At 33.6% G+C, this 13,507-nt stretch overlaps 1 protein-coding gene across 3 annotated transcripts; it reads right to left on the bottom strand.

The window, feature by feature from the left end:
* Positions 1-4,152: 4,152 nt before the first annotated feature.
* LOC122051883 lies at positions 4,153-7,682 on the bottom strand. Of its 3 annotated transcripts, none has more exons than XM_042613198.1 (10): positions 7,602-7,682; positions 7,023-7,076; positions 6,771-6,830; positions 6,358-6,701; positions 5,602-5,728; positions 5,250-5,534; positions 5,059-5,160; positions 4,588-4,984; positions 4,455-4,487; positions 4,153-4,377 (listed from the first exon to the last, which is right to left on the bottom strand). In XM_042613198.1, coding segments are annotated over exons 3-9 (1,260 nt in total). In that variant the 5' UTR covers positions 6,774-6,830; positions 7,023-7,076; positions 7,602-7,682; the 3' UTR covers positions 4,153-4,377; positions 4,455-4,485. The 3 variants fall into 3 exon arrangements, with proteins under 3 accessions (XP_042469132.1, XP_042469133.1, XP_042469134.1); XM_042613199.1 differs by having other exon boundaries at positions 4,461-4,487; XM_042613200.1 differs by lacking the exons at positions 7,023-7,076; positions 7,602-7,682 and having other exon boundaries at positions 6,358-6,553; positions 6,771-6,824.
* Positions 7,683-13,507: the final 5,825 nt, after the last annotated feature.

The following is a 13,507-nucleotide window of genomic DNA, read 5'->3' as shown; positions in this document are numbered from 1 at the left end:
CTATTCTCCAGTATCACACATCAGCACCAACCTTGCCGTCTTCAAGTAAGAAAGTACTTCAATTTTTTTAGTATGATTTTTTTTTTTTTGCAGTAAAGAGAATGAGGACAGCATGAGGCAGAAATATCCAGAATTATTCTAAGTTCGAGGACGAACTTTTTATAAGGTATGGGGAATTGTAACAACCTAAATTTCCTCATTTCGAGTCCTAATAGTACTTAAAAATATTTATAAATGCTTTAGAAAAATTATAGAGATTTTTAGAAATTTTTAGAGTATTTTTATGTAATTTTTGGAGTTCGTTTGGTATTTTTACCAAAATAAACAAGTTACAAAAAAATAAAGAAAATTATCCGAGATTCGAAATTGCAACCTCCGACCGAACCAAGCCTTAAGCAAATCAGGCTGACCAAGTGGTCAAGCAAGCGGTTCTGTTTAGAAAAGGTAGCAAAATTTATTTAAGATAGTTAACAGAATATTGGATTATAAAAGGGATAAGTTAATGTTGGATTTGTCTGTTTAGAAAAGGTAGCGAATTTATTTAAGATAGTTAACAGAATATTGGATTATAAAAAGGATAAGTTAATGTTGGATTTGTTTGTTTAGAAAGGTAGCGAATTTATTTAAGATAGTTAACAGAATATTGGATTATAAAAGGGATAAATTGATGTTGGATTTGTTTGTTTAGAAAAGGTAGCGAATTTATTTAAGATAGTTAACAGAAATATTAAGTTATAAAACGGGAGAACTTAGGGATTATTTTCCAAAACCTAAACCTCTCCTCTGCTTTTCTCTCCCGACGGCACAGCGTCTCCTGTTTGTACGAAGGAAAAAAGGGGGGATCTAGGGTTCCTCTCCGGCGACCGGCCAAGGGAGATTTCCGGGAGATCTTCACATGGTTGTGATCCTCTCGTCAAGGGGAAACCGTGAGCACGAAGGAGGGGTCGAAGCTTGCAATTCCCACAAACCCTAGAAGTTTTCTTTCCGGTTGTAAGCCCAAGAACGCAAAGGTAAGTGCTTCTCACCTGTAGTAGGAGTAGTTTCGGACCTTTGTTCTTCTTGAATTCGAAGCATGAGAAGCGCTTATAGTGCAGATTTTAATTAAGCTTATAGTGCAGATTTTTAATTAGACTTATAGTGCAGATTTTAATTAAGCCTATAGTGCGGATTTTAATTAAGTTTATAGTGCAGATTTTTAATTAAGCTTATAGTGTAGATTTTTATTTAAGCTTATAGTGCAGATTTTTGGTGGAATTTATAGTGCAGATTTTAATTAAGTCTATAGTGCAGATTTTAATTAAGCTTATAGTGCAGATTTTTAATTAAGCCTATAGTGCAGATTTTAATTAAGCTTATAGTGCAGATTTTTATGTAGGCTTATAGTGCAGATTTTAATTAAGCTTGTAGTGCAGATTTTTAATTAAGCCTATAGTGCAGATTTTTAATTAAGCTTATAGTGTAGATTTTTATATAGGCTTATAGTGCAGATTTCTTAGAGCTTAAAATGTAGATTTCTTTAGAGCAGATTTCTTTAGAGCTTGTAGTACAGATTTTTGGTGAAATTTATAGTGCAGATTTTTGGTGGAACTTGTAGTTCAGATTTTTGGTGGAACTTATAGTGCAGTTTTTAAAGAAAAGGATTATAGTGCAGTTTGGTTAAGTATTATTGTGCAGAAATTATGTTTGCATAGTATGCAGAAATAGTGTAGCATAGATTGCATAATCTTGATTAGTATAGTATGCAAAATTTTAATTAGCATAGTATGCAGATTTTTTTATGCATTTCAAAGTTAGAATTTGTTTAAACATTTCTGTTTTTAAAGAAACATTATTTTATTAGAGGTATTAACAAGTATAAGAAAGATAAAAAAAAAAAGAAAAAGGCCAAGGCCTTAAGTAGATCCCAAAGACAAGACTTTAGGGATTCTGACACACAAGGTGCTCGTTAAAATGCCAAGACATTAAAAGAAGAAGTAATTAAGATAAATCAACTTATAAATCAGTATTTTACTTTTACTAGTGGCACTGTGTTGGACTCTTAGTTGTCCTTGGGTTGGGCTCCCATATTCGTCCCTAGGTTTAGATTACTTAGTAAACCCTACTAGATTCGGGACCAGCTATCTCGGGTCTAGTTAGGGATGCGCGCATAGCATGTATAGTTGCCGGGCCCATCAGCAGTTTGATTATTATTTTTATCTATTATGAAAATAGTTTTCAAAACTTCACAAATCGGTTTTAGATTTATTTTATTCACATGCATATTCAAGTTTTGTGAGTTAGATAGCGCTTACTAAGCAATTTTGCTTATAGTTGCATTTCCTCTTACTGCAGATAAAGGAAAGGAAAAGTTATAGCAAATGAAGGCGACAAGGAGGTGCGGATGGATGTGTGATGCCTGGATTATAGAAGCCTTGGGACCTAGTTTAAGAATTTATTAAGATTGCCATTTATTAAGAATGTATTAGATGAGTCATTTAGTCTTTCGCTGCTAATTAATTATATATTTTGAGTTCTCCGAGAGTTTTAGGAATTACTTTGAACATGTGTGCAATGTTAGTTATGCAAAGTTGTTAGTCCAGTAGCGTTCTGCCCTCACAGACCAGTAGCGAGGAGGGTGGGGTGTTACAAGTTGGTATCAGAGTAGTTCCTATTCTCCAGTATCACACATCAGCACCAACCTTGCCGTCTTCAAGTAAGAAAGTACTTCAATTCTTTTTAGTATGCTTTTTTTTTTTGCAGTAAAGAGAAATCTTTAGAAGTATTTGTTTATATGTGTTTCAGCTAGATAAAAGTTTTTGTGTGAGGAACAGCATGAGGCAGAAATATCCAGAATTGTTCTAAGTTCGAGGACAAACTTTTTATAAGTTATGGGGAATTGTAACAACCCAAATTTCCTCATTTCGAGTCCTAATAGTACTTAAAAATATTTATAAATGCTTTAGAAAAATTCTAGAGATTTTTAGAAATTTTTAGAGTATTTTTATGCAATTTTTGGAGTTCGTTTGGTATTTTTACCAAAAGAAACAAGTTACAAAAAAATAAAGAAAATTAGCCGAGATTCGAAACTGCAACCTCCGACTGAACCAAGCCTTAAGCAAATCAGGCTGACCAAGTGGTCAAGCAAGCGGTTCTGTTTAGAAAAGGTAGCAAAATTTATTTAAGATAGTTAACACACTACAAAAAAAACTGCCTTTTGCGACAAATTTGGCGACGAATTTTTAAAAAAATTCGTCGCAAATTTTCTTTGCGACGAAATCAGCGACGAATATATTTCGTCACAAAGATCTCGTCGCAAAATATTTTGCGACAAAAAAAAAAAATTTTGTTGCAAAATCTGCAACGAAAATAAAATTCGTCACACTATTCGTCGCAAATAATTTGCGACGAAAATATATTTTGTCGCCGATTTTGCAACGAATTATTATTTTCGTTGCTGATAATTGCGACAAAACTAAAATTCGTCGCAAATTTTGTAACGAATTATATTTTCGTCGCAAGTTAGTTGGAAGATCATAAAACCTTGACCAATTCAATTTGCAACGAATTTTGAATTTTGCAATGATTTCACGTTCGTCACAGAAATCGTCGCAGAATTTGCGACAAATTATTAGATTTGTCGCAGATATTTGCGACGAATATAGGAATTTATCGCAGATTCTGCGACGAATCTGAAAATTCGTCGCGGAATCTAAGTCATGATGCGAAGTTTTTTTGTCGCAGAATTCGTCGCAATTCTGCAACGAATTCTGTAACGAATTCTGTGACAATTCGCAACATCTACATATCTTAAATTCTGTGACGAATTTTCAGATTCGTCACAGAATCTGCGACAAATCTGATAATTCGTCGCAGATTCTGCGACGAATATAGTAATTTGTCGCAGATTCTGCAACAAATCTGAAAATTTGTTGCAGAATCTAGTACTGTGTTTTTTCGATATATTACGATAGGCTTGCAACAAAAATATTTTCGTCGCAAAGTTTGTCGCAAAACTAAACAACCGCCATCCTAAAATTTTTTATTTCTATATTTAACCTGATTAATACACAAATATGCATCTAATAAATAGACATTATATCTAACAATAAAATTATACATAAACCAAATCACATCAAATCCAAATATCACAAAAAAATCCAAGCATTCCATAAATTAAAATGCAAACATCATCTAATATACTTACAATCCAAACATATGATACATCAAAATACAAACATGATCTAATATCCTTGCAAGCCAAACATATAATACATCAAAATATAAACATCACAAAAGATCTAATATCCATACAATCCAAACATCATAAGTTCTAAACCATCCCTATTTCAACAAAATCCGAAATATGACTAAATCTTCTCTATCTTCTTCATCTTCTTCCTGTATAATATAAACAATATCAATAATTACAATAAAGAAATTACTATATATGAACAAAAAAATAATTTTTTAGTTACTCCAACATTGATTTTCATTGTGTCTGACCAATCCTGTTTCAAAAAAATTAGTATTATTAACAAAAAAATAAACATCTACAATAGAATAACTAACATTCCAAAATACTAATTATGAGATAAATAAAATTCATACAAGAAGATCCATCGCCACCATCGTCGCCATCGTCACCAAAATCGGAAGGAGCGGAACTTAACTGAAGATGTTTCATAATTAAATTTTGTTGTTGACGGAGAGCTCTCATTTCTGCATCTCTAACTCTTCTTTCTTCATCTCTTTCTAATATTATGCCCTTTAAATGTGAAACCTCTTCAGTCAAGGAATTGATCTGAGTCGTGACTGCTGTTGGGGTGGAAAAGGATTTACGGGAAACTCTATGATTTTTGCTTAAAGAACCCATTCCCAATATCCTTCCCCCTTTCTGTCCTCCACTAGCCTCCAACCACAAATCCAAATTATTACCAACAGATGACTCAGTTTCCTCACTAGCACATGAACTTCTATGTGCTATCTCGAGCTCATCGTATTTGTCCTGTATAATTATAAAATTAAAATAAATTTATTATAACAATAATTTAGAAACACATATTTTTAATTAATCCAAACCTTTATTGCTTTTGCTCTAGCCCCACTCCAAGACTTATCCTTTTTTGTAAAAGTTTTGGTGAAAGTTTCAATGAATGAAGGTTCTTTCCCCATATCTTTGGTCTAAAAAAAAGGATTAGAAATAAAAAAATAATGACAGATTAAAAAACAATTGAGAGAGTTAAAAATTAGTAGAAGAGTTAAATATTTACCATTCTGCGTCGATGCTCATCGATATTAATTGAACCTCCCGCATATGTAGCAGAGAAGTCTCCAGAATTATAAGATTGATTTAATTTATTCTGTTGACTTCGTTGTTTGCTTTCGTTGGTTGACCAAAAATTGTTGATCTTAGTCCAATTATCCTCTGTGATACAAAGTGGCTTTTTACCCCTTTGTTTAGCATGACTAAGAGTATGACGAATGTGATCGCCACATTTTTTCTTGAAGTTCTTCTTAATTTCGAATTCATATGCAGGGTCCCAATTATATATCCGCTAAATAGGTAATAAAATAATTGAGGATATAGATTTAATTTTTAGATATAAAATGAATCATTTATACCTTAAACTCGCTCCACCATAACTCTTTCATTGATGATGGAGTGCTTGAATAAGACATAGAATCCCCCATCCAATGATTATTCACGATTTGATTAATTTCATGAACAACACGTACCGAATTTTCGAACCTATAGTTAATGAAGAATATTAAATATAATAGTAATAAGAAAAGTCTAAAAAATATAAGATAGGAGTAACCATATTTTTAAGATCCCTAAACTAGTAATGTTAATTGACTGTCTTGTAACTACCATAATCCATTCTAGTTCAACGGTTAAATAGTCTAATTATTTAATATATTAAATATATGAAGAGTATCATTGCTAATTAAACATTGTTCAGAGTTGTTCAAAAATGTAAGAATGACCAATGATCATACACTATTCTAATGGTCTAATTGATTAAAAAAAAGGTTGCACATCAAACCACTATTAGAACTTTTCATTATTGAGAATAAGGATGTGTAATTGAAAATAAAATAGCACATCAAAAAATTTTCAGAGTTTATCAAATAATGAGAGGATGATTAAAGATAGAATTAAGTAATCTCATGATATGATTGAAAATAAAGTAAATCAATTATACTATTAGAGCAAGGAATAGAATGAAGTAATGCATATCAGAACTTAAATATTACATTTAAATAAACTTGCTAAAGAAAAGACAATTGAAGTGATGAAACTAAGTTTTAATCCTACTTTATAATCATACTTAAAAAATATAGAATAAAAAATTAAGATATTAATTTTATACTTACGAATCTCCGGAGGGGACAATAAATATTCGAACATCTTGGGTCTCAGAAAATGAGTATCTAGTAGGAACCGGATCTGCCAAATTTTGTGGTGAAGGTACTGGCGAAGGAGAATGTGATGGTCCTGCATGTATTGGCGACGGCGAATGTGAAGGTCCTGCATGTACTCGCGAAGGGGAATGTGATGGTCCTGCCTGAACTGGCGTAGAGAGATGTGATGGTCCTGGCTGTACTGGCGAAGGTGAATTTGATAGTCGTACAGGCTGATCAGGGATAGGCGTAGGTGCACTGCTAGGTGCTACATGGCCATGTGAACTTCGTTTACGTCCCCCCCGTCTAAAGATGTTCTGAAATTCAAAAATAGGATAAAGTTAAAAAAATAATGATGCATAATAAATAACATAAAAAAAACTTACCATATTTATTAAAAGAGATTGTGTGAGATTCCTTTGACGATAGATATCACCTCTACTCACCTATAACATATAGCAAGAAATACAGAGCATTAACAAATAATATATATAAATTTAAGAATGAGATATTAGATATATAGCAAGAAATACACTAATCACTAATATGTTTCAAGTGCACATACAAATGAAAATAAATAACATAAAATTGTATACTAATGCTATCATTATTAATTAAAGTCAAGGGTGTAGGTATACCAAACAGAGGTCAACAAAGACATTGAGTGTCTCTCAAACACATCTACTATACACCTGCATAAACAATGTACACAGTCAATTATATAGGTCAAATAACACAAATAAGGTCGCTATAAACAAGACTATATGGTTGGTTTAGCCAATAAGTCTTGGCCGTCTTGGCCATGGCAAGGGCAGCAAGTGTCGGGTAAGGGCTGGCCAACGACATCAAGGGACAGGGCCAGCCAAGCTCTGTAGCAGCCAGGCATGGCCAACTGCGGCCTCCCGTGGCCGGCAAGGACCAGCCACTGACTCGCGCGACCGACAAGGGCCAACCTCGGCCTCTTCCGCCATACCATGGCCATGATCTAGCTCGAGTGTCCGGCCAGGGCAAGGAGCTGCCCCACGCGTCCGGCCAGGGCCAGCAACTCACTCCTGAGGCCGGCCAGCGCCAGGCGCGGCCTCCCAGCAGCGGGACAGCACCCGCGGCCAGCCAGCGGCAGCCGCGACCACCCGCGGCCAACCAGAGGCAGACGCGAGCACTTGCGACCGCCCAGCGTGAACTGCCACCGGAGTTGGAAGAGAGGGAGACAAGTTTACCTGGACTGAAATCGCCCTAACCGACGTCCTCCGTCCTCGGATCGCAGCTTCTGCGTCGCCACCAAAGCTAGGGCAAAAGGAAGGATCGAACCGCCGCCAAAGTTAGGGCAAAGGGGTTGTCATGAAGTGGTTAAAGTTAGGTCTTTTGCGACAAAAGGATAACTCGTTGAAAATTTTGTTGCTGATTCAGCAACGAATTTCGAAATTCGTTGCGGATTCTGCAACGAATTTTAAAATTCGTTGCAGAATCTGCGACGAAATTTGAAATTCGTCGCAAATTTTCATTTTTTTTATATATAAAATAAATTTTCCGGGGCCGATTGAGATATTTAGAGAGCTCGGAATGAGATGAAATCTGATCCTATGGATTACTAAAAATCCCTTGATCATGGAAATGCCATCAAAAAATTTTTTTGACATAATAAATTTATATTTTTTGTCTTATGAAGGTGAATACCGTTTTTCGGACATCTTCGACTTAAAAAAATCATCGGTAGCATAAAATTAGAGGTTGTGGACAATTATAAAATTATGGAATTTATAGAAACCCATAAGAACTGGTTTCATCTTATTCTGGCATCTCTATGTACCTCAATCGTCTTTGGACATTTCAAAATACGTGTGACTTGTAAATGTACACATTCGTATAAAAAATTTAACTAAGTCCAAAAATGCTCATAATTGATTAAGCAAATTAGGAATAAGTATAATGGGTAAATTTATTTTTTGATGATACTCCCATGATCAGGGGATTTTAAGGAACCCATAGGACCTGATTTCATCTCATTCCGAGCTCTCTAGGTACCTCAATCGGCCCCGGAAAATTTAATTTTACATATAAAATAATGCAATTCTGGACGAATTGTGAAATTCGTTGCGGAATCTACGACGAATTTTGGAATTCGTTGCAGAATCTGCGACGAATTTCAAAATTCGTCGCAAAATTGCATTTTTTTTATATGTAAAATAAATTTTCCGTGGCCGATTGAGATACCTAGAGAGCTCGGAATAAGATGAAATCAGATCCTATGGGTTCCTAAAAATCCCTTGATCATGGAAATGTCATCAAAAAATAAATTTGATATATTAAATTGATATTTTTGGTCTTATGAAGGTGAATACCGTTTTCCGGACCTCTTTGATGTAAAAAAATTCACCGGTAGCATAAAATTAGAGGTTGTGGATAATTATAAAATCAGGGAATTTATAGAAACCCATAGGAACCGGTTTCATCTCATTCTGACATCTCTATATACTTCAACCGTCTTCGGATATTTCAAAATACATGTGACTTGTAAATCTACAGATTCGTATAAAAAATTTAACTAAAGTATAATGGGTAAATTTATTTTTTGATGATACTCCCATGATCAGGGGATTTTTAGGAACCCATAGGATCTGATTTCATCTCATTCCAAGCTCTTTAGGTACCTCAATCGGTCCCGGAAAATTTAATATTACATATAAAAAAAATGCAATTCTGCGACAAATTTTGAAATTCGTTGCGGATTCTGCGATAAATTTTGGAATTCGTTGCAGATTCTGCGACAAATTTCAGAATTCGTTGCAAAATTTCATTTTTTTTATATGTAAAATAATCTTTTCGGGGCCGATTGAAGTACCTAGAGAACTTGGAATGAGATGAAATTAGATCCTACGGGTTCCTAAAAATCCCTTGATCATGGAAATGTCATCAAAAAATAAATTTGATATATTAAATTGATATTTTTGGTCTTATGAAGGTGAATACCGTTTTCCAGACCTCTTTGATGTAAAAAAATTCACCTGTAGAATAAAATTAGAGGTTGTGGACAATTATAAAATCAGGGAATTTATAGAAACCCATAGGAACCGGTTTCATCTCATTCTGACATCTCTATATACCTCAAAGTTTAATTTTGTCTATAAAAATAAAAATACAATTCTGCGACGAATTTTGAAATTCGTCGCAGATTCAGCAACAAATTTTGTAACTCGTCGCAGATGCAGCAAAGAATTTCAAATTCGTTGCGGATTCTGCGACGAATATTTAAATTCGTCGCAGATTTCAGTTTTTATAAATATATAAATTTTGAATTTTTGATGCTGCTTGGGAATTAAATGATTTTTTTGCATCGAATCCTGAGTTCGTCGCAAATATTGCGACGAAACCTAAGTTCGTTGCAAAAATTGCAACGATTCCCTAATTTTGTTGCAATTTCTGCAACAAATTATTTTGTTCGTCGCTAATTTTCAATAAATTTTGCGACAAATATTATTTTGTTGCTAATTGGCAATAAAATATTTTTTGTCGCCCATTTTGTTGCTAATTTGCAACAAGTGTTTTTTTGTCGCAAAAGTTGTCGCAAATCTGCGACGAATATATTTTGTCGCAAATATTTGTCGCTAAATTACAGTTTTTTTGTAGTGACAGAATATTGGATTATAAAAGGGATAAGTTGATGTTGGATTTGTCTGTTTAGAAAAGGTAGCGAATTTATTTAAGATAGTTAACAGAATATTGGATTATAAAAAGGATAAGTTGATGTTGGATTTGTTTGTTTAGAAAATGTAGCGAATTTATTTAAGATAGTTAACAGAATATTGGATTATAAAAGGGATAAGTTGATGTTGGATTTGTTTGTTTAGAAAAGGTAGTGAATTTATTTAAGATAGTTAACAAAAATATTAAGTTATAAAACGGGAGAACTTAGGGATTATTTTCCTATACCTAAACCTCTCCTCTCCTTTTCTCTCCCGACGGCACAGTGTCTCCTGTTTGGGCGAAGGAAAAAAGGGGGGGATCTAGGGTTCCTCTCCGGCGGCCGGCCAAGGGAGATTTCCGGGAGATCTTCACATGGTTGTGATCATCTCGTCAAGGGGAAACCGTGAGCATGAAGGAGGGGTCGAAGCTTGCAATTCCCGCAAACCCTAGAAGTTTTCTTTCCGATTGTAAGCCCAAGAACGCAAAGGTAAGTGCTTCTCACCTGCAGTAGGAGTAGTTTCGGACCTTTGTTCTTCTTGAATTCGAAGCATGAGAAGCGCTTATAGTGCAGATTTTTAATTAAGCCTATAGTGCAGATTTTAATTAAGATTATAGTGCAGATTTTTATGCAGGCTTATAGTGCAGATTTTAATTAAGCCTATAGTGCATATTTTAATTAATCTTATAGTGCAGATTTTTAATTAGACTTATAGTGTAGATTTTAATTAAGCCTATAGTGCAGATTTTTAATTAAGCTTATAGTGCAGATTTTTATTTAAGCTTATAGTGCAGATTTTTGGTGGAATTTATAGTGCAGATTTTAATTAAGCCTATAGTGCAGATTTTTATGTAAGCTTATAGTGCAGATTTTTATGTAGGCTTATAGTGCAGATTTTAATTAAGCTTGTAGTGTAGATTTTTAATTAAGCCTATAGTGCATATTTTTAATTAAGCTTATAGTGTAGATTTTTATATAGGCTTATAGTGCAGATTTCTTAGAGCTTAAAATGCAGATTTCTTTAGAGCAAATTTCTTTAGAGCTTGTAGTACAGATTTTTGGTGGAATTTATAGTGCAGATTTTTGGTGGAACTTGTAGTTCAGATTTTTGGTAGAACTTATAGTGCAGTTTGGTTAAGTATTATAGTACAGAAATTATGATTGCATAGTATGCAGAAATAGTGTAGCATAGAATGCATAATCTTGATTAGTATACTATGTAGAATTTTGATTAGCATAGTATGCAGATTTTTTTATGCATTTCAAAGTTCGAATTTGTTTAAACATTTCAGTTTTTAAAGAAGCATTCTTTTATTAGAGGTATTAACAAGTATAAGAAAGATAAAAAAAAAGAAAGAAAAAGGCCAAGGCCTTAAGTAGATCCCAAAGTCAAGACTTTAGGGATTTTGGCACACAAGGTGCTCATTAAAATGCCAAGGCATTTAAAAAAGAAGTAATTAAGATAAATCAACTTATAAATCAGTATTTTACTTTTACTTGTGGCACTGTGCTGGACTCTTAGTTTGTTAGAGTGTATACTAAAAGTCTAGCTTTTGGTATAAACATTTATCTAGAAATAAGAATCACATTGGTCAAATGTCTACATTTATGATAAATGTAGTTGTTCAATTAATTTATATTGTAGATAACATGGTGTGTGGTGTCACACACAGAGGATCATGTTATCAGTACCTTATAAATTATAAACAGTAGCTCACGACCATAATGGAAAGGAACAAACCATTGGAAAGTCGTAGTGTAATTAGGTATTAGTTTATCTTAACTATATAATTACACTAGTACACTTAGAGTGTATTGAGTAGGACCATTAGAGGTCATTTCTTTTATACTGACTTTATAAAGAAACAAAGACCTCAGTTATTATGGAAGTGTGTGCTCTTAATCCTAATATAATAACAAGCACATATATTTGATATTTATTTCTTTAATTTATCAATGGGTGAGATTTAATTTGATGAATCAATAAGCCCGATAAGTTGGGAAATGATATCACTTATAGTGTGTGTTGTTGATTATAGAAGGAAACTGTGTCCTAGTAATCTAGGTTGAGAATGTCCCCAAGAGGAGCTCATAAGAATTGTCATGTTAAACCCAGTGGACTTAGTCCGACATGATAAAGTTGAGTGGTACTACTCTTGGAGCTAGATATTAATTAAGTGAGTTGTCGAACTTACTTAATTAGTGGACATTGTTATCTTAAACACAGACTAACACACTCATAATAAGAAGGAGCCCAAAATGTAATTTGGGATTGGTGTGGTAGTTCAATAATAGTTCTTTAGTGGAATGAATTATTATTGATGAAATTAAGTTGTGTGTTCGGGGCGAACACGGGATACTTAATTTCATCGGAAACTAATTTCTCCTCTCGGCCTCTATCGTAGCCTCTAGTATATAGAGATTTATACCCACCTTCTTACCCATCCAATGGGGCCGGCCAAGCTAGCTTGGAATCCAAAGCTTGGGTCCCAAGCTTAGGTGGCCGACCACTAGAATATTAAAAGGGATTTTTATTAAAATTATTTCTTATGTGGATATCAAGGTTTTAAAAAGAGAGTTTAAAAATTAAAATTTCCTTTTATAGCTCTCTACAAAAGATTAAGAGAAGAGATTAATCTCTTTCCTTATTTGTAGATTAAAAGGATGGTTTTAATTTTGGTAAAAACTTTCTTTATTTGTAAATCATCTACATGTTTAAAAGAGAGTTTAAAATTTGAAATCTTTCCTTATTTGTTGATTAAAGGTGGATTTTAAATTTTAAGAAAACTTTCCTTTTAATCATGTTCATGATTTAAAAGAGAGTTTAAAATTAAATATTCTCTTTTATAAGTTTCTACAAAAGATTAAGAAAAGATTTGATATCTTTCCTTATTTGTAGATTAAAAGAGATTTTAATTTTTAGAGATAACTTTCTTTTTATCCACATGTTTAAAAGAAATATTTTAATTTATAAAATTTCCTTTTTATTAACCACCATGAAGGGAAAAATTATTTGAGAAATTTTTTAAATTTACGGAAGCAAATTAGGAAGTTTTAATTCTGGTGTGAATTAAAATTTCCTTGATTAAAGTGTTTAAGGTGGCCGGCCATTAACATGATGAAAAGATAATTATTTTTAATTAAATAAATTTTCCTTTTCAATGGCAATAGAATTAAGGAAGTTTTTATTAAATTTTCCTTATTTGCCAAGACCAAGGATTATAAAAGAGGGGATAGAGGAGGCTTCAAGGTGAACGACTCTATTATTTTTCTTTTCTTCCTTGGGTGTGGCCGGCCCTTTCTTTCCTCTCCTCTCCTTTGTGTGGCGAAACCTTCTCATGGTGGAGATAGCTTTGGTGGCCAGATCTAAGAAGGAGAAGAAGGAGAGAAAGAAGCCTCTTTCTAGCATCCCTTGGAGCATGGTGGTGGTGGCGAACTTCTTCA

This window comes from Zingiber officinale, chromosome 3A, assembly GCF_018446385.1.
Source record: "Zingiber officinale cultivar Zhangliang chromosome 3A, Zo_v1.1, whole genome shotgun sequence".
Lineage (NCBI taxonomy): Eukaryota > Viridiplantae > Streptophyta > Magnoliopsida > Zingiberales > Zingiberaceae > Zingiber > Zingiber officinale.
This window is presented reverse-complemented; position numbering and strand designations above follow the sequence as displayed.

Coding starts and splice junctions, on each gene's coding strand:
- LOC122051883 (XM_042613198.1), bottom strand. Junction 5,535..5,601: donor TATGGTGGAGCGAGTTTAAG/GTATAAATGATT, acceptor TTACCTATTTAG/CGGATATATAATTGGGACCC. Junction 4,985..5,058: donor CTAGAGCAAAAGCAATAAAG/GTTTGGATTAAT, acceptor ATAATTATACAG/GACAAATACGATGAGCTCGA.